The 18,810-nt window shown below is 33.8% G+C and overlaps 1 protein-coding gene across 1 annotated transcript; it reads right to left on the reverse strand.

Moving 5' to 3' along the window:
- Nucleotides 1-3,171: 3,171 nt before the first annotated feature.
- LOC125074164 lies at nt 3,172-18,554 on the reverse strand. The gene is made up of 10 exons (XM_047685406.1): nt 18,509-18,554; nt 9,002-9,093; nt 7,955-8,119; nt 7,562-7,731; nt 6,812-6,941; nt 6,078-6,219; nt 5,635-5,726; nt 5,038-5,179; nt 3,935-4,131; nt 3,172-3,477 (listed from the first exon to the last, which is right to left on the reverse strand). Exons 2-10 carry the CDS (start codon nt 9,078-9,080, stop codon nt 3,356-3,358), a joined length of 1,239 nt encoding a protein of 412 aa, XP_047541362.1. The 5' UTR covers nt 9,081-9,093; nt 18,509-18,554; the 3' UTR covers nt 3,172-3,355.
- Nucleotides 18,555-18,810: the final 256 nt, after the last annotated feature.

Genomic DNA, 18,810 nt, shown 5'->3' on the forward strand with positions numbered 1-18,810 from the left:
TCTCCGCATCTGTGGATGTGAATGATTCGATACTTTGCATAGGTACTCCTTTCGCGATGTGGAAGCTAACTGAGAAAGGAATGAGCTTCAGGGGGGGGGGAGTAGTCGGAACGGACAGCTAGTTATTCTATGAGAATAAAGTTCCACATACCGCTGACAACAATTGTAAAATATCAGCGGAGTTATATGCGATAAATAACTGTGTCCTAGTACTAAAAGGACCAATATCAATAACCCTTGACAATGAACTTATGCCTTTTGTCTAATATCGTCCGTATCAGTAACGTTATGATTATGTCATTTTAACACAAACACATTTATTAATTTTTAAATGATTTAAAAAAGGACAAAATGTGGTTTTGGTCCTTTTAGTAACAGAGGCGGAATTTATTGTTTAATTTTATCTGTATATATTTGAAAATGTTCTTTAAGACTTATCTATGTATGACTTTTGTATGGATTCCATTCACTTTAGACAATTCCATTCAATTAGAAAAGATAAAAAAGTAAATGACGATTACAGTCAGCTAAATACTCGGGTAAGGTTTTGTGCAAACCACTCATTACATAATCTACCGGCAAATACTTGGTATTTTTGTGTTTCGGTTTGAAAAGTGAGTGACCCAATGTAATTTCAACCACAAGGGATATAACATCTTAGTTTCCAAGGTTGGTGGCGTTTTGGTAATATTGGGATTTATCTATCTCACGGTACCGATGAGCAATGGTGACTTACCATCAGGTGGCCCATTGCTGGTTAACATATATGACATACCGACAATTTCAATCGCGAGGATTGTAGGTAAATAAACTACTTTGACCTTGAATTGGACTAACATCATTGGTCGAGATCAAATCAAATCAAATTTATTTTATTCAAGTAAACTTCACAATTAAGCGTTTTTTAAATCGTCAAAATTTTAAACTCTACAAACATCTCGTAAAGCAGCCTCCAGCGAGATGAAATGCCAAGAAACTCGCTTAACATATAAAATAAAAATATATACATAACATCTATTCATTATGGATTCGTGAAATATCAAAACTTTGGAAGTGAAATTAAAGCGAGAAAATGGAGTGTATTATATTATAATAGAGATATATTTATCAAGAGCTGTTTGTGTATAATGTAGCAAAAAGCAAATCATATGCACTATGTTTATCTAAGTTTTGTTTATGTCCACTCCTGTCATTGGAATTTAACATAGTACTTTTAATTAAAAGTAATTAAGACAATTGTCTAATTTGATAGCTCACCGAAAAAAGACAATAATTACCTTATTGATAAAAGTTAAGCCAGTGTTAAGTTAAACACTAACAGCCGTACAGACCAGCGTTGCGGAACTATCGATAGTTTAGGTTAAAAGTAATGGTTTTTGCAGTACTATCGATAGTATTGCTCATGGGGAGCTATCGATACTTTCAATACTATCGATACTATCGCTAAAGCCTTAACTATCCATAGTATGTCGATAGTGGACTATCGATATGCGACACTAGTACAGACATACAGATTTTGACAGACGATTTTTATAACAATCACAACACTTCTGACATTTAGACCTCAAGATAAATGGTTAATTGACGTGTCGGCTGTCTCTTTCTACCGTCGCTGATTTGAAATAGGAATGAAGAAGACAGCAGCAGCTGTTATTGTTAATATCAATACTTCCATCTGTGTTATTTACTAATATTTTTATACTACGACAATATCATGACGATGATGCATTTAAAAATAATGTTATGTTAATAATAAAATCAACGATTTTTATACAGTCATAATTTGTTTTATTTCAACCAATGAGTGTGGTTTATTCAACCAATGGAACGGCTGTGGAAGTTGGTCTCGTTTTTAACAGCCAATCAGACGTAGTTATTGGCGTATCGTTGATGACGTGTTGTCTTGATCTTTACCGTACGAAATGTTTAAGGGTACAGGTGAGCTGGTACAGTTAAACAAGGATTGTATGAACAATTGATTTTTTTTTTATTTTTTAATTACGAGATGAAACTGCGGCTTTCCCCGCGCGTACATTTATCTGATTGGCCAAAGCACAAACAATATTTAAGAAAAGTTAAATTGAAATGAGCTATATTTCTTACTTAAGAATAATTAATTTCCTATACAAATATCACCTCCATTTCATACCTTTAAGGGATGATTTCCGCGATAAACCTGTCCTTTCCCGGCACTCAAACGCCATCTAAATCGGTTCAGCGGCGTGATGTAACCAGACAGAGTTACTTTCGCGTTTATAATAGTAGGGATGTTAGTGCTTATTCCAAATTATTTAAGAGTGTATGTTCCATTGCCAAGTTTAGATGTACTCGGAATGGTTGTCTTTGACTTTCAGTTACACGGCCAATAATTTTCCGTGTGATTTTAATTTTATTAACTGAATTTTTAATTTAACTTCTCACATGTAAAAACTTAGTATCTCAACCGATAATTACAGATTCAAATCTAGGGAAGCACTTCTGAATTTATAGATGTTCACTGCTTATAATTCATTTCGAAGAAATTTACTTTTGTCCAATCCAATGGAATTCTGCAACATGTGTATCCATCGTGCATTGGAGAAGCATGGTGGAATTATCTTCAAATGGTGTTCTCAAAGAGAGAGTCGTTTATGGGCTTTACTTTTTTATCATTTAGATCTTACATAACTAAATATTATTGATAACCAAAATGTCGTAAAAAAAAACAACAAAATTATTTTTAAATATATAGTTTTTTAATTAAACATTAATATTAAATGCATCTCTGGCCTAAGTTTAATTAATAAATAATAGTTACACAATACTCATTAGTCATAGTGTCATACGTCATAGAGTCATTATTATAACACCTAAAAATTACATAGCGAATAAAATTACAACCGTTTCTATGTATACTTTTTATACTTGATATTTGACATATCAGTCAAAAATATTTTTTTATCTGTGCTAAAATGACATCAGCTTAATATCTAATAAGGCATATCTAAAATTAGTTTTGAACAATGTCGCTTCCCGTCTGTACGCGTAGAACTTTTAAACTACGCAACGGATTTTAATTTGATAAATTAACAGAACGATTAAAGAGGAAGGTTTATATGTATAACACCATATTATAGCAGAGAAAAGCCGAGAAATTCCACTTCTCTAGCCGAAAAAAAACGAGAATATTATATAAACCCTTATGTATCTTATGAATGTACCCGTGTGAATCCTGGACAAGTTGCTAGTTTTATTTAAAACAACCGACATTTTTTCTATTACGATACCGAATGTAAGGATAATCGATATTGGCCATCTTAGCACGAGGACGCAGAACTGTAATTATTCATTAAGTTCATAATATGGCACCTGTCTGTTAATGTTTGGTATAGCAGTTGTTGAGTACGTTGTAGTTAAAGCGGAAACCGGCTTCGTTGACGTCTTGAGTCACTAAGTTGTCACTGTGGAAGTACACGTACAGGGGGCCCGGGGGTGTAGCTGGAATTAAAATTACACAGATCAATACTCATTACATAGTACCTAATATTTTTCAGGACGCCAGGATGTTAGAGTGGGGTCTATGGGGGGTACTCTGTATTAATATTCATGATAGTTACACACTGAGTTTTTCCCGGTTCTCCTCAAACTTATAATTTAAAAGTGATGGTTTATAGTGTGTACGCCCAAATTTCTAGAAAAAAATTCTTTACTAGTGGTACCACATATTTTGCCACCATCATCAATAGTTTTGTTCCGGTTTCAAAGGTGAGTGAGTCAGTAGATTAACAGGCACATGAACGTGACATAACGTCTAAGTCCACAAGGTTGGTGGCGCATTGAATATGTAAGGAATGGTTAATTTTTTTACAGTGCCTATGTCTATGGACTGATCACTTATCACCAGGTAGCCTATTTACCAATTCGCCTTCCTATATCCAATTTAAGTCATACATACATGCAATGATCTGGTTTGATGCACTCGATCCACAAAACTTGGATCCTCTCAGACCGTCGGCTGTCTCCGCCTCGGGGATGAACAAGTAATCCTCTGATTGCGCGAAACCTTGGGTGACCGGATTGATTTGACAATCCGTGTCCAGATACAAGTTGGAATCGTCGTGGTAAGCCATGTCGAAGCTGGCTGCTGTCAATCTGGAAATGGTAACACGAGATTATACCACAAATAGCATGTTCCACATTAGTCCACCAAGAGTACCACCATCAGAAAGTTCTATAACTGGTGTGATACAAATATTTATTACTAGCTTAACCCGGCATTGTGGTGGAATTCACTATGTGAGGAAAATACGTTAAAACGTGTGTAAAACCATATCGCTAACATTAACCCACTCAAAGTGTAAACGCCGTCTGTCCTTGGGGTTAAAATATACTTCGTACCAGATTTCGTAACAGTTTAACGGTGATAGCGTAACAGATAGACATTAGAGTTACTTTCGCATTTACAATTTTAGTAAAAATTTAATCTTTGGTAAGTTAATTTAGTTTATGTATGTTTTATAAAATCTTGATTCCATGTCAGGTGACGTTTTGCCCAAGTTCCTTTAATGACATTGAAAATGACTTAATGTTAAGGAGATGAATAAGAAGGTCAAGCGCTCACTCCACCAGGCTGCTCCTTTGAACCAAATTGTTGAATATACATTGCAAAATTGTAAAGTATCCTTAGAAAGTTTTCTTTCATCGCTGAACACGAGATGAATTATAAATTTAAAAAAATGTTTAGTTAAAACTGTACAACTGTTGTGATTACTTTGAGCAACAATGTGTTGATGATTGGAGCCACACGATCAGGTACCGGATTATATCGGATATTTTATTTGTCTACAAAATAAAGAGTCTCATCTATACTAATACTATAAATGCAAAACTAACTGTGTCTGTCTATCTATCTATTACTCCCTCATGACAAAACCACTGATTTGAGATAATTTTGTTATAAAGGACATGGGCTACTTTTTTTTGCCAAACATCTGACGAGCAAACCCTTAAATGCGAGCGAAACCCCGGCGACAACCAGTAATTAATAAATCCACTTACTTGATACCACAAACGTCAGAGTTTCGTTTGAAACAAGTGGCGTACGCCATGTTGGCGATGTAAGGACCAGCTCCACGGTTGTAGTTGAACGATTCGAAGAAACCGGAACGGTCAGGGTAGTACTGCAAACAGCCAGGTGGCGCTGGAACATCGTAAATCATCAATACATAGAAGGCTGTGTATGTTCCGTTGCATAACAAAGGCGCTTTTCTCTTGAAGATAAAGAATTTATACCAGTATAGTGGCCTTATGCAAGTCGATGAACATATATGGGTTTCTGAACTATTTTTGTTGAATAAAAACGAGGTGAATTTTATTATAAACGTTAATCAAGTTAAGAAAAATTCAGTTGCCACAGTATTTGTATTGACGGCATCGTCATTTGTCTCGAAACTCTCAATACCATGAAGATGGAGGGGATTGAGGTTTAAAAACACTAGCAGATGGCAGATAATATGACACAGATTAGATATAGAGCATTTTTTAAGGCTTTAGCTTTAGAATTATAGGTTAGGTAAAGTATCTAAAGCTCCTCTTTGGTACATATTTTTATGTAATATATTTGGACAGTTCTATTACAGTATGGATTTTAGTTACCGATCATGTATTCATCCCTGTCTGCTGTGCTCGTGAAGGGGGTAGCCGGTAGTGATGCCGTTATAGCTTCCAAGATACCATCCCGATACTTTCTGTTGATTAAAAATTACACGAACTATTATTATTATATTATTTTAAACCTTGACTCAGTCCTCAAATCTTGACCTTCATGTAAAATGCGATCCTTAGAAAAGACGAACGATTGATTGGATTTGATGGTAGGTGGTCCTAAAGTGGTCATCTTCAGACACTTCTACAAGAAGTATAAATGGTTCATTTAGCAATGGCCCGTAGACCCTGAAATCGTATCAGCTTGCTTGCTTTCCAAATTTGAAGGTTTGGGTACATCCGATTACCACAGGGTTAACTGTTCCTCAACGTTTCATCAAATATATATTTGTATCGTAAAATATTAGGTTAATATAACAGGACGTGACCATTACCCGAGGGTGTTGAAGCATTCGAGCTGTGTGACTTTTATCTTCCAAGTAGCTTGAGGCAGGTTGGGCTGAGAGACGCGATCAGCCAACTTGAAGTTCAGACGAATGGAACGGCTATTGGTTGAGGCGTTTACTCGTACATAAACTGGAAAGGTAGTATAGTAAAGTATTGTTACCTTATTTACGGTTTCACCCGCGGTAGAGAGTAAAGATAAGATATTCTACTTTCTTTTCAGAACCCCTGATAACATATATGCAAAATTTTTAATTGTCGTTTGAGTAGCTAAGACGATCTAAGCGTAACCTAACCATGAGCCGAAGCCTGTCTCATAAGACAGAATTGGTTGACGATTTTACTTTAGCAGCCTGTAAATTTTCCACTGCTGGGCTAAAGCCTCCTCTGCCTTTGAGGAGAAGGTTTGGAGCATATTCCACCACGCTGCTCCAATGCGGGTTGGAGGTATACACATGTGGCAAAATTTCGTTGAAATTAGATTCTTCAGAATGTTTTCCTTCACCGCCGAGCACGAGTTGAATTATAAACACAAATTAAGCACATGAAAATTCTGTGATGCCTACCTTATTTTGAGCCCGAGATCAACGGTTAAGATGCACGCGTTCTACCCACTGGGCCATCTCGACATCACGATTGTATTTGAAGGTAATATCATTTAATTTTAATATTTGACTATATTTTGTACATTACATACAAACGAACTCTTTATTATAGTACTCACTGTGTTGACCGCTATTGTCACCGCACAGGGATGGCAGGAAATCTGAGTTGGCGTGTAAATTGGTTACTTGGAAGATGTCGTTCTTACAGACGTACCCTGGACGATGGGTTACATTTTCGACTGATTCCACCTGCGAAATTAATAGTTTTGGTAAGTTATTTAGGCAATTGTACCACTGATGGACTGAGGCCTATTCTCTCATTTAAGAAAAGGTATTTTTCTTGGTCTACCACGCTGTTTTAATTACGTTTTTTTTTTTAATGTAATATGTAGGTAACACTGGCTCAACCACCTCTCAAACCGGAACACAACAATACTCTTTGGCGGCAGAATATCTGATGAGTGGGTGGTTAGGTACCCAGACGGACTTTATTACTAAGTAAAAGCAGTCGATTTTTGAATGTAAATTTATGGGAACCATGTAGATTGAAATTACCGACGGCAAATAAAGCGAAACACAAATTAGGCACACAAAGATTCTTCCCCAGGTTTCAACTCGCTATGGAATGTAACCTGTGGGCTTCTTCCTACGCTTACATTATTTCAACTTACTTGGAACTACAAGTCGACTATTTCAATACACTTAGCTAAATCTATAAATATGTTAAATAATATAATTTTCATTAACTGTTCACTTAATATTATTACTTTTAAGATTAAACTAGTTTATTACTAATGTTTTTTTATTAATAAGTATTATCCGCAGGAGGAGGCCTTGTAAATAAATACTAGAGTTAAAAGTTCGCTTACCGTGGTCGGCGGTGCCAGATTGAACGTCTCGAAGTCAATCCTCATTTGACAGACGTTATTATTGTTGATCTCGATGTTGTAAGAACACTCAAGGCCTGACGACTCCCTGTTCAAGGGGGGGTTGATGAAGACCGCGACTTTCGTGTTTGTCCGTATGTCACATGCGTTCACTAGAGACGATTACGAAAATACATAAAAGTGGTAATGGTAATTCATTATTTAAATGAACACGATTATAAATTAATTATCAAACTTTAATTTAGCGTGTTTAGTTAAACTTCGATATTATTATTTTTGGGGCATGGAGGTGAGAGGAGAAATAAGTAGTGCTTATCCGGTTTGAACCCGTATTTTCCGTTCAGATTTCTAGTTATTTAAGTGTGTAAAACTCACACGAGCAACACGTTGCGAAGACCCCACAGAACCCTATAGCCTTCCCACCCTGGGTGTTGCACTGGTTCCTGGATAAGCAGACGCCTCCAGTAGACCTGTCCCCTCCGAGACATGGTTCGCCATTGCCGGTTGTAAAGATACTGCCTGGGCCGGACTGACGAGGCGCTGAAACACACACATTTAAAATCCTTATTTATATGACAGTAATTTCTGTTTGCGTAATGTAGCTCATTGAAATATAATTTTCGACAGTTCTTTAAAATTTTTTCATGGTCATAAACTGAGACGATGAATTCAATTTAAAAAAAAAAAAACAGAATTATTCCAACAATGAAAATGTGAAATGTATACAATGGTAAAATATTTTTTACAACACCAATATAAACTACAAAACCAATATATATATGACCGTAAATACTGTTAGATTATCTCGCGAGATTGTGAACTATCGACAGATCGTGAACCGTAACATACTGTTTACAATTTAACGCATTAATTTTCGGTAGATTATGATCTATCGAAATTGTATATGTTTTATTGTAAGTTGAATAAACGTTTACAATCTTTCGACAGCTTAAAATTGCGCGAGATAGATTATAATCTAACGGTATTTACAATTTTACAGTGATATATAAAAACTTATACGGCAAGACGAAGCTCGTTACGGAGAAGGTTTCAGTACATAAAATTATTTTACCAATATTACGCTTCCCGCTTTAAATTTAGACCATTGTAGTGACAAGCGTGAACCTCAGTTTATTGTAATACAGTACAATTATAATAGTTATTTTATAAACAAATATTAAATTACTTTAAGGTCTATCTTATACTTTAAGTTAGACAGACATAATTATATATTTCTTGATTGAACTAAAACACGTGGAAGTTAAAATATTCAAACAAAAATACTTAAGAAAATCTCAACAGACAACATAAGTTAGATTTAACTTTTTTTCGATTATATTATTTTTAATTTTAAACAATGGTTCATATCCAAGTATTATGAGCATTAGCGACATCTATGATGCAATAGCGGTATTAACATACTTCTAAAGTATTCCGTGGCGGCGCTTATCTCTGCTATCACAAAAAGCAACAGCATCCCTCCGTGTTTGATGAACGCCATCTTTGATTTTTATCTGAAACAAAAACGTCGTATATAATATACATACATATAAGTGTATTTGTTATATTTTTTTACTATGTTAGTCTTAAACATTTCGTAATATTCTGTGCAATATAGATATTTAATACATGTATTCTTAACTTAAGTACATAAATATAGTAATTATTATACGCTTTGTAAATTTACCATTTATTATATTATTAGTGAAAGGATTGGTTAATTTTTTCGAAACATGACAAAAGTCTTATTTTATACCGAGTAATGGTAGATGTCTACAGTCCTCACGTAAATCAGACGACCTGATGGCAAACTCAATAGATCCTCCTTTACCAATCAAAGAATATGTCAACAATAAATATTGTTTTACATTAAAAAAGCCGCAGCAGTACTCGGTATTGTTGTGTTCCGGTTTGAAGGGTGAGTGAGCCAGTGTAACTGCAGGCACAAGGGACGTAACATCTTAGTTCCCGAGGTTTGTGGCGCATTGGTGATCTAAGGAATGGTTAATATTTCTTACAACGACATTGTCTATGGGCGGTGGCGACCACTTACCATCAGATGGCCCATTTTCTCGTCCGCCTACCGATATAATAAAAAAGGCCCAATACTTGCAACTTTTTTCAAACGTCAGTAAGTAGAAATAAAAATATTATCTATTTAAATAGTTTCTGACAAGCACTTTTGAATGTTGCTGCCACCGGTTCGGAATGTAGATTCTACCGAGAAGAACCGGCAATAAATAATGTTCTAAATGTCGGATCGCCATAGTTCCGCTGTACTTGATTGCTGAGTATCGCAAACTATTTGTATCGTGATATTTACAAAATTCGACTGAGATGGTCTTCATTTCTGTCATTCATTGATCGGTATTTATATTTAACGAATCGTTATTAAACAACAATAGCCGTTAATTTGCAATATTATTTAGATTTAAATAAGTAATTATTAATTATTTATATTTTGAATTAATAAATAAATAATTGTGTTAAATGCAATCGAACGTTAATTTTGTTCATCGACTCAACTTATGATTTAATTGTCTGTGGCAAAGTATAAGTAGATTTGGCGGGCTTTTAAGAAAATATAGCATTGGAGAAAAATAAAAATGGCGGATTATTTGTAACTAATCAAAAAGATAAGTATATTTCTTAAATTGATGAACGAAACGTGTGTATCGAGCTGGAATTGTGGTTTCTATAAGTTTATACGTCACATACGTACGTCTTCGAAACGCACAGATCATATAATTATTCGTCTTCATTTTAATATGAATGAGTATACAAAATTTGTTAAAAAAAAAACAATAAAAATGGCGTACTTCAGTCTGTCACACAAATCCGTCCGTTCTTGGGTGATTGTGTAACGAAATTTATTTCCCCATTTATATTATTAGTAGTATCAATATTAGTGTACACACGATCTAAGTATATATAATTGTAATAATCGAATGTCACTACGCCATTTTCTATATATTTGATGGTAAATTGTCACCCATCCTAGTGGCGCTAACATATTAACCATTAGTTACGTCACCAATTCGACACCAACCTCAGGAACTGATATATTACGTCCCTTGCACCTGTTGTTACACTGGTACACTCGCTTCAAGCTGAAGCACGATAATCCTCTAGTTATTTGGCGGTAGTATATGCTCTGAGTGGGTACGCATTCAAACAGGCTTGCATAAAACCCTACCAAGAAGTAAATTTCCTCTTGTTTGACATACGAGAACGAGATGATATCTTAAATTTTTACTTAAAAAATGTGTTAACAAGATAGAAAATAAAAATTATTAATAGATAAGGTATGTTATCAGCGCTAAATGCTATTATGATATGACCTTTTGGAATGGGGCGATGTATGACGTCAATTGACGCATGTGGGTACCGTTGGCATCGCTATCGATGTTATTTAATATTTCATTACATTAATTTGTGTTTTACTAGCTGAACCTGGTATATAAAATTTTATACCAAGGAAAGTTTCACCCTCCATTTACGCCCGATACGTTTGTAACCTTTGTTGATTCCCACTACAAACTTACACACCTTTATGGAAGGATTTTCGTTATAAAAACTATCCTCCCTACGACTCAAACTATCCCCACACCAAATTTCATCTAAATCGGTTGAGCGGTTTAAGAGAGAAGAGGTAGGTCCCAAAACTCGACTTGGATTGAATTGTGTTCATTTATGTTCTACTAGCCGAACCCGCAGTTCTACCCGAAATGTTACTTCCATACAAACACTGATTGATTCACTATACAAACCTCCAACCCCTTTTCTCACCATTATGTTGATAAAATCATATATGTCATTACTGTAACGTTTTTACAAATATACAATATGTTTTCTTTAACAACTGACTTATTAAATTTATTTTTCTGACGCTACACGTAATCACTGCCGCGTAACGCAGTCTTAAAAGGTCTTATCGTAATAGAATTCGAAACAGATAATGTAGATAATTCGAAAGCGTAGAATTATTTTTTTACATGATTAACATTACATGACAGATCGATAACATAAGCTTTATAATCTGTACTGATATTATAAATGCCACAATCTGTCCGTCTGTCTCTCTGTCTGTTATTATAACTTTAAACCACTTAACCGAGTTAAATTGAATTTAGTTTGTTTCAAGTTTGAACCCTAAGAACATATACTCTATTCATAACAGAAAAAAAGCCAAATAAACAACATTTGACAGCAAATTGACGCGATATCATTGGTCGAGTGCTTGATTAATCCATGATATTCACTATGGATTTGCGAATAAATGGCGTCTTGAACGTCGACGAAACTGTTATCGGACTTTTGAAAGTAAAATTAAAGTGAAAATAAGTAGTTAAGTGTAATAGTGTTGTATTATAAATAAAGATATATTAATCATAAAGTGTGTATAAAAAATCTCAGTAGTGCACAATATAGCTGAGTTATTAACAAATCGCATGAAATACGTAAATCTAAGGTTTGTTTATCTTTTTTCCTACTTCCATTGGAATAGGTTATAGGCTAGTTTTTTATACCTAAAACCTACTACAAAAGACACGGACGAAAATTAATTAGAGGTAATTTAATTACTTGTCGCTCTTAGGTAGAATCTATAATTTCTTAGATTAATATTAACAAACAACAATTCAATAACACGAGAAGTTTTCTTTTTTTTTATGACATAGGCAAAGATTGATCTTATAAGTTATATTTAACAAAAATATCTTAAGATTAAGCCGCACCCACACACGTATAATTTGTCGTTAATAAACAACATCTAAAGAACAGTTATACTTAAAATTGACCGCCAAAGTACACACAACGAGTTCTTCAAACGCGTAAAGATGGCCGCATGCCTAACGGTGTATACATTCTCAAAAGTAATTAACGCCTACGATATAAAATCTTGCATCGGTTCACACACGGGCCGGATCCATTAGGCAGTGTTGCCACAAGTCAAAAATGCAAAACTAAAATCGAGGAATTAAATGAATTGTTGATTTTTTTCTATTTGAATATCGTTATAGCAACCTTCGAAAAAAATAATTAATATCAATACATAAATCATCTACCTTTAGATTGTTAGAAAAGTGTAATCTCCCCCCAAAAGGTTAATCCAGCCCTGATGACATGTTTCTTAAAGTGTTCACATGTATTTATTTAACTTCAGCTATTAGTGTGTGTTTAATCTTGCAATTAACTGTTAAGCTACTTCCACACACACGATTGAGCTGAAATTTTGCGAACAATTTTGACGTTAGACAATGCAATCCATTTATTTAATCTGTTTCGATGTACTAATTAAATTATTTATTATATTTCAAGCGAAGATGATCCTTAGTTAGACATGTTGAATTGTGGGCTCAAATCGGGCAAACACCTATGAATTTTTGCCCTTTATTTGAGTTGCTTGCTTAGCAGTGAAGTCAGTAAATCTGCATGTCACAGATGTATCTACCAACCCTGGTTGGATGCTCTAGGAATGACGTGCTTACGATTTACCTCGAAATCTTTCGCCATAGAACTTCTAGTCACGGAATCCACTATGGATAATTCAAGAAAAGACGACCTCCGTGGTCAGTAGTGTGTACACCGGTTTTCATGGGTACGCCACTCCGAGGTCCCGGGTTCGACTTTCGCGGCCGAGTCGATGTAGAAAAAGTTAATTAGTTTTCTATGTTGTCTTGGGTCTGGGTGTTTGTGGTACCGTCGTTACTTCTGATTTTCCATAACACAAGTGCCTTAGCTACTTACGTTGGGATCAGAGTAATGTATGTGATGTTATCCAATATTTATTATTTATTAAAAGACAGCCTCAATGGTAAAGTTATCATAGAGAGCATCTAGAGTCTATACATTAAAAAAATCTGGTATACTTTTAGGGCCAAATCACATAAAACATACATTTATTTAAATACTATGTCAATGTATATTTTTAGTCAAGGTCTAGTTACATCACAGTACCTATACGACTGGCGTATAAAATAACAGCCCACGGCTGGGTTAAGAACCTCCTTTTGAGGAGAGGAGCTTATTCCACTTATTATTTATAATGATGATGATGGTGAAACGGAGACAGGTCACTGACTCATTCCCCTTAAACTGGAGGGGCAAATATATTAAGCTGCCCTCAGACTTGTTATATAAAATTGTGTGTTTTTTTCGCCTTTAACGATTGATTTCGTTATATAAGTCGTTTATAACATGAGAAATTTTATTTTAATTATTAAATACTAGCTGTGCCCGCGACTTCGTACGCACTTGAATTTGACATAATATGACAATATTTTCATATAACATTTCATCTCCCTTTTCAATCCTTTTGCTAATTAAAAAGTAGCCTATGTCCTTTCTCAGGCTCCAGACTATCTGTGTACCAAATTTCATTTAAATCAGTTGAGCAGTTTTGGCGTAAAAGCGAGACAGACAGACAGAGTTGCTTTCGCATTTATAATATTAAGTATGGATTGATTTGAACATAAATCTTAAACAATGACTACGGATTCAATCGTGGAAATGCACCGCAATTCTCATTTGTTTAATTTGTGTTTCTTATTAGAAATGGATTATTATCCATCCCGTGCTTTGACAGTAAAATATTACGGCAATCTCAATGAATCGGATAGAATCGACCTTGTGTTTATCACCAACACGCAATGGAACAGTATGGTGGAACATACTTTAAATCTTCTCTTCATATATAAAAAAATTAATTGTACTTTACTGACATATTCTGTAATTAAAATCGTGAAAAAAGAGTAAATACTGAGATTCTTGCCGGTTCTTCTCGGTAGAATCTAATTTACGAACGGTGGCTTGCCACGTAAAGTTATATAAATTTACAACAAGCAGAAAATGATTTAACTTGTTTAAAACACAATTAAAAATAATATTCAGAATGTCCGAATCATTCCGGTACCTGGTTTTTTTTATTTGAGTTCGAAGATCGAAAATACCAAAAAAAAAAATGTTTTTTTCCGATTTTCAGGAAAACGGTAAGTTTTATCGCAAAATTAGCTTATAAAATTTTCTATAAAAAATGTACTTATACTTTTTTCTTAGAGCAACCGTTTCTGAGATATAGCGCGTTAAAAATTGTAATTGTAATATTATTTTTAATTATGTTTTCAAGAAGTGAAAACCTTTTCAACTTGTTGTAAATTCATGTAACTTCGAATGTCTATATTGACCGGACTATAAAGTACATTTTGATTTAAATTATTAAAGATTAATTTATTTTAATTGTTTATTAATTGCATTTACGTGGTATTAGGTGTCCAATTAGCAAGTTTATTTGTGTTGCAGACAGCTTATAAATAGATACAGTATGGACATCTCATGAACCGGTTCATGAGGTCGTGACCGATGCATAGATTTATATAGTGTCGTTGGACTAGGTGCTTGCTCGTAATGGCTGCATTACACAAGGTCCTGGATACAAATTCCAAGTAGAATACTTTGACTCTAACAGGTGTTTCAGGAACAGCTATACCTCGGAAAGCATTTAAAGCCTTTTTGTCTTATTTATTTATTTATAGATTTTCGAAACACTATCGGCATTTTACTTTGTGGAAGGGCTTTGTACTACCCACTAGGTACTACCCACTCGTCAGATATTCTAACAAACCAAACAACAAGTAAATAAGCCAAACAACAGTAAATAGTATTTATTGTTGTGTTCCGGTTTGAAGGATGAGTGAGCCAGTGTAACTACAGGCACAGGGGACATAACTTCTCATTCTTTCCCTTTTACAAGCGTTTTTGAATTGTCATTTAACAAAATATATTAAGTGAAGCTACCACCGGTTCGGAATGCAGATTCTACCGAGAAGAACCAGATAAAGAAGACACAACCAAAAACTGTAAGTCAATAATTGTGTTTGCTGCTGTCCGTAATAAAAAAACTAACACACGTAACTACTAACCTCGAAATGTTAGAAAGACACGGAAAATACGTCTGTAGAGATCAGGGATGTTATGGAGCTCCGTATCCGAAACCATCGTTGATGCGAAATTAAAATCTATCCGACATTGTTACCAAATCCGATAGTGCTATACTTCAAGAGATTATTTAAAGGTTGTTTAAATTAAAAGCAGATGATAACTTTATATCTACAATGAAGAATATTTGACTTCCAAACAGGATATATTAAGATAATATAGATAATTGGAAAGCGTCGAATTATATTTTCACGTGATTAACATTACATGACATCAGTAACAACAACGAGCTTTATAATCTGTGCTGATATTATAAATGTATCAATCTGTCCGTCTGTCTCTCTGTCTGTTATGCTTTAACTTTAAACCACTCACCGAGTTTAATTGAATTTAGTTTGTTGCAAGTTTAAACCCTAAGGACATACACTCTATTCCAACCATAACAGGAAAAAAGCCTTATAAAGAACATTTGACAGCTAATTGACGCGATATCATTGGTCGAGTGCTTGATTAATCTATGATATTCACTATGGATTTGCGAAAAAATTGCGTTTTGAACGTCGACGAAACTGTTATCGGACTTTGGAAATAAATGCAAGGCTAATAAATTTAAATTCAAATTGTCTTTTATACAATTTATAAATGATAGAATATTCGTAACTGAAACTATTCGGAACAATCGGATAATCGGAAGAAACAAAACGGATTATAATCGTATTTGAAATCGGTAAAATATTAATAATATATCCGTAACAATGAATCATATCAATAATATAAACCTGCGCTAGATTTTTGACAGACAATAAGAAAGTACTTTAATATCAAATAAAGTTTGCGACTATTAGCGGATTATATAAGGGTGGTATTAAACCCTGGTTATTAGTAGCAAACGGAAAGTTATGACGTATAATGTGATATTAAAAATAGATAAGGTCTTTATCTAAGGTAATTCTAAAAGTGATTTTTCAAGTAGTCATATTAGAAAACTGTTTTGAGGGTCGAGGTTTAAATCTTAACATACAATATTAGTATTAATATTTAAAAAATGGCGCCAATTTATAAATTACATTTTCCCGCGCTCCGCGATGTGTCACTCAAGATGACAGATGGTTAAACACAGATAATAAATACTCATATAGAATATAAATCTAATACTAATGATTATGTTATCGTCGCTGTAAACTACAACAAGTATAAATGTTGTACTGCGTGCTCTAGTTCTGTCAAAGTCTATGGCCTAAATTTAATCGATTTTCTTTTTTGATGATTATTTATATATTTAGATATTCTAGATAAAAAAAAAAAACGAAAAAGTTGTTAAAGTTTTCCTTGAAGTTCAAACTTGATACATAAATTTATAAATTCACTTCAGTGGTTGTCGTGAAATTGCAACAGACAGACCGAGTTACTTTCGCATTCATTATATTAGTATAGATAAGTATTATTGTCAAATCACGCCGCGACTTCACTCGTGAAAACATTTTATATATTAATAGCGTAAGCCGATTTTGTATTTTATATTTTAATAGATGGCTGCACATGAAAGATCGCTTATGGTCTCATTGTGAAGAACTCCAGCCGTAGATGTGCAGAAAAATAAAGAGGATTCATAATTACAATTTACTAAATTGCTACGATTTAACAAAAGAGTTTAGAAAGCGGAGGAAAGTTCTGGCCGGTTAAAGAGCAGTACTACGGCTGTATAAGAAAATGACAAAAAAAAAATGAATAACGTTAACAAAATTAAATTTTTGTCGACAAACTCCAATTGTAACTGAACTAATGTCTGCTATTTGATATTAAAAAATCATTTAAAGGAGGCTTTATTATTTTGGCGCTAAATGTAGAGTGACTTTCAATTTACAACGAAATTAAATAAAAAAAAAACATAAGTAATTTTCGAAATTCCTACAAAATCTTTTGAACAAACACGAAGGTTAGCGGGAGACCCACTAGTGGGTCTGTGGTATTAATTGATCGACCAAGTACCACATTACGTACAAAGTATAAAATAAATTTTTAACAATTAATAACGAAATTTTTTACAATTATTAACTGTGTATATAAATGTCTAACATAGATTTTGAATTACAAATTACTGAAATTTAATTTATATTTAAATCAATGAAAATATAACCCCCCTTTTTAAGAAGGTTTGAAGCCGTTACGCTTTGAATTGAAGGGCAGACATGCAAGATTAGCTTCAATACATGAAGCTTTATAATTATTATTTCTACTTAACGTAAGTCAAATTAAGACACAAAATAATTACATTAGTTTATAGTTTAGTTAGTTTTTAAATATACAATTATTGTATAGTTAAGTCTACTCCGTAAAAGGAATAAAGATAAAAAAAATCTTAGATTTGCTCTCAAGATAAACAAACTCAGCTATATTGTGCACTACTGACAGTTAACTAATGTATCTTTATTTATAATACAACATTAATCCATGAAACTAATTATATCCACTGTATTTTTACTTCCAAAACTTCGATAACAGTTTCGTTGACGTTCTAAACATTATTTTCCGCAAATCGATAATGGATACCGTAGATTATCCAAGACCAATGATATCGCTAATAATAAAACGTTTCGATAAAGTTCATTTTTGCCTTTGGATATATATTAATAATATAATAATTAAAAAAAATATTTCGGAATTAACACTGATATCAAATATAAGCATTAAAATTATTTACTGTCAAATAAACACTACCACCGGTTCGGAAAAGAAAACACCCTGACCTGAGAAGAACCGTCAAAAGAAACTCAGCGGGTTTATTGGACTATTATAAAATAGAATCAAATTGATACACTATTCATTGACATTTTTTATCAATTTTCAGAATAACATACTTAATAATGTAATAAAGTTCGTTATATTAAACGTAAATATATAAAATCTACGAAGGTCAAGTTCAATTATTTTCATATACGAAAATACCACCGAAACACTCCTTACGACTAAATATATATATGTAAATATACATACGTCTTCCCGTGTCCGTTGTGGCACCGTAATTATTGATGCAGCTGGACCCGTCTTGTATATATAGGCCTTGGCAATGACCTTAGTCCGGGCGACGGTCGTAGATCTGCCCGCTCATTGAGTCAATACAATTTCATTAATATTCAATACCAACTCAACCGCGACTTTGTTTGTATATACTTTAGGTTTATTTAATTTCATTCAGTATATCTATAATAATATTATAAATAGGTAAAATTTGTTTGTACGTACGTAGGGGGGATAACCGAAACTAGTAATAAAATTATTATTTTTTTCTCTGTTGG

Source organism: Vanessa atalanta, chromosome 27, assembly GCF_905147765.1.
Source record: "Vanessa atalanta chromosome 27, ilVanAtal1.2, whole genome shotgun sequence".
NCBI classification, from domain to species: domain Eukaryota; kingdom Metazoa; phylum Arthropoda; class Insecta; order Lepidoptera; family Nymphalidae; genus Vanessa; species Vanessa atalanta.

Coding starts and splice junctions, on each gene's coding strand:
- LOC125074164 (XM_047685406.1), bottom strand. CDS start 9,080: ATGGCGTTCATCAAACACGGAGGGATGCTGTTGCTTTTTGTGATAGCA. Junction 8,120..9,001: donor CGCCACGGAATACTTTAGAA/GTATGTTAATAC, acceptor TGTGTGTTTCAG/CGCCTCGTCAGTCCGGCCCA. Junction 3,478..3,934: donor ATCAAACCAGATCATTGCAT/GTATGTATGACT, acceptor TTTTAATTCCAG/CTACACCCCCGGGCCCCCTG.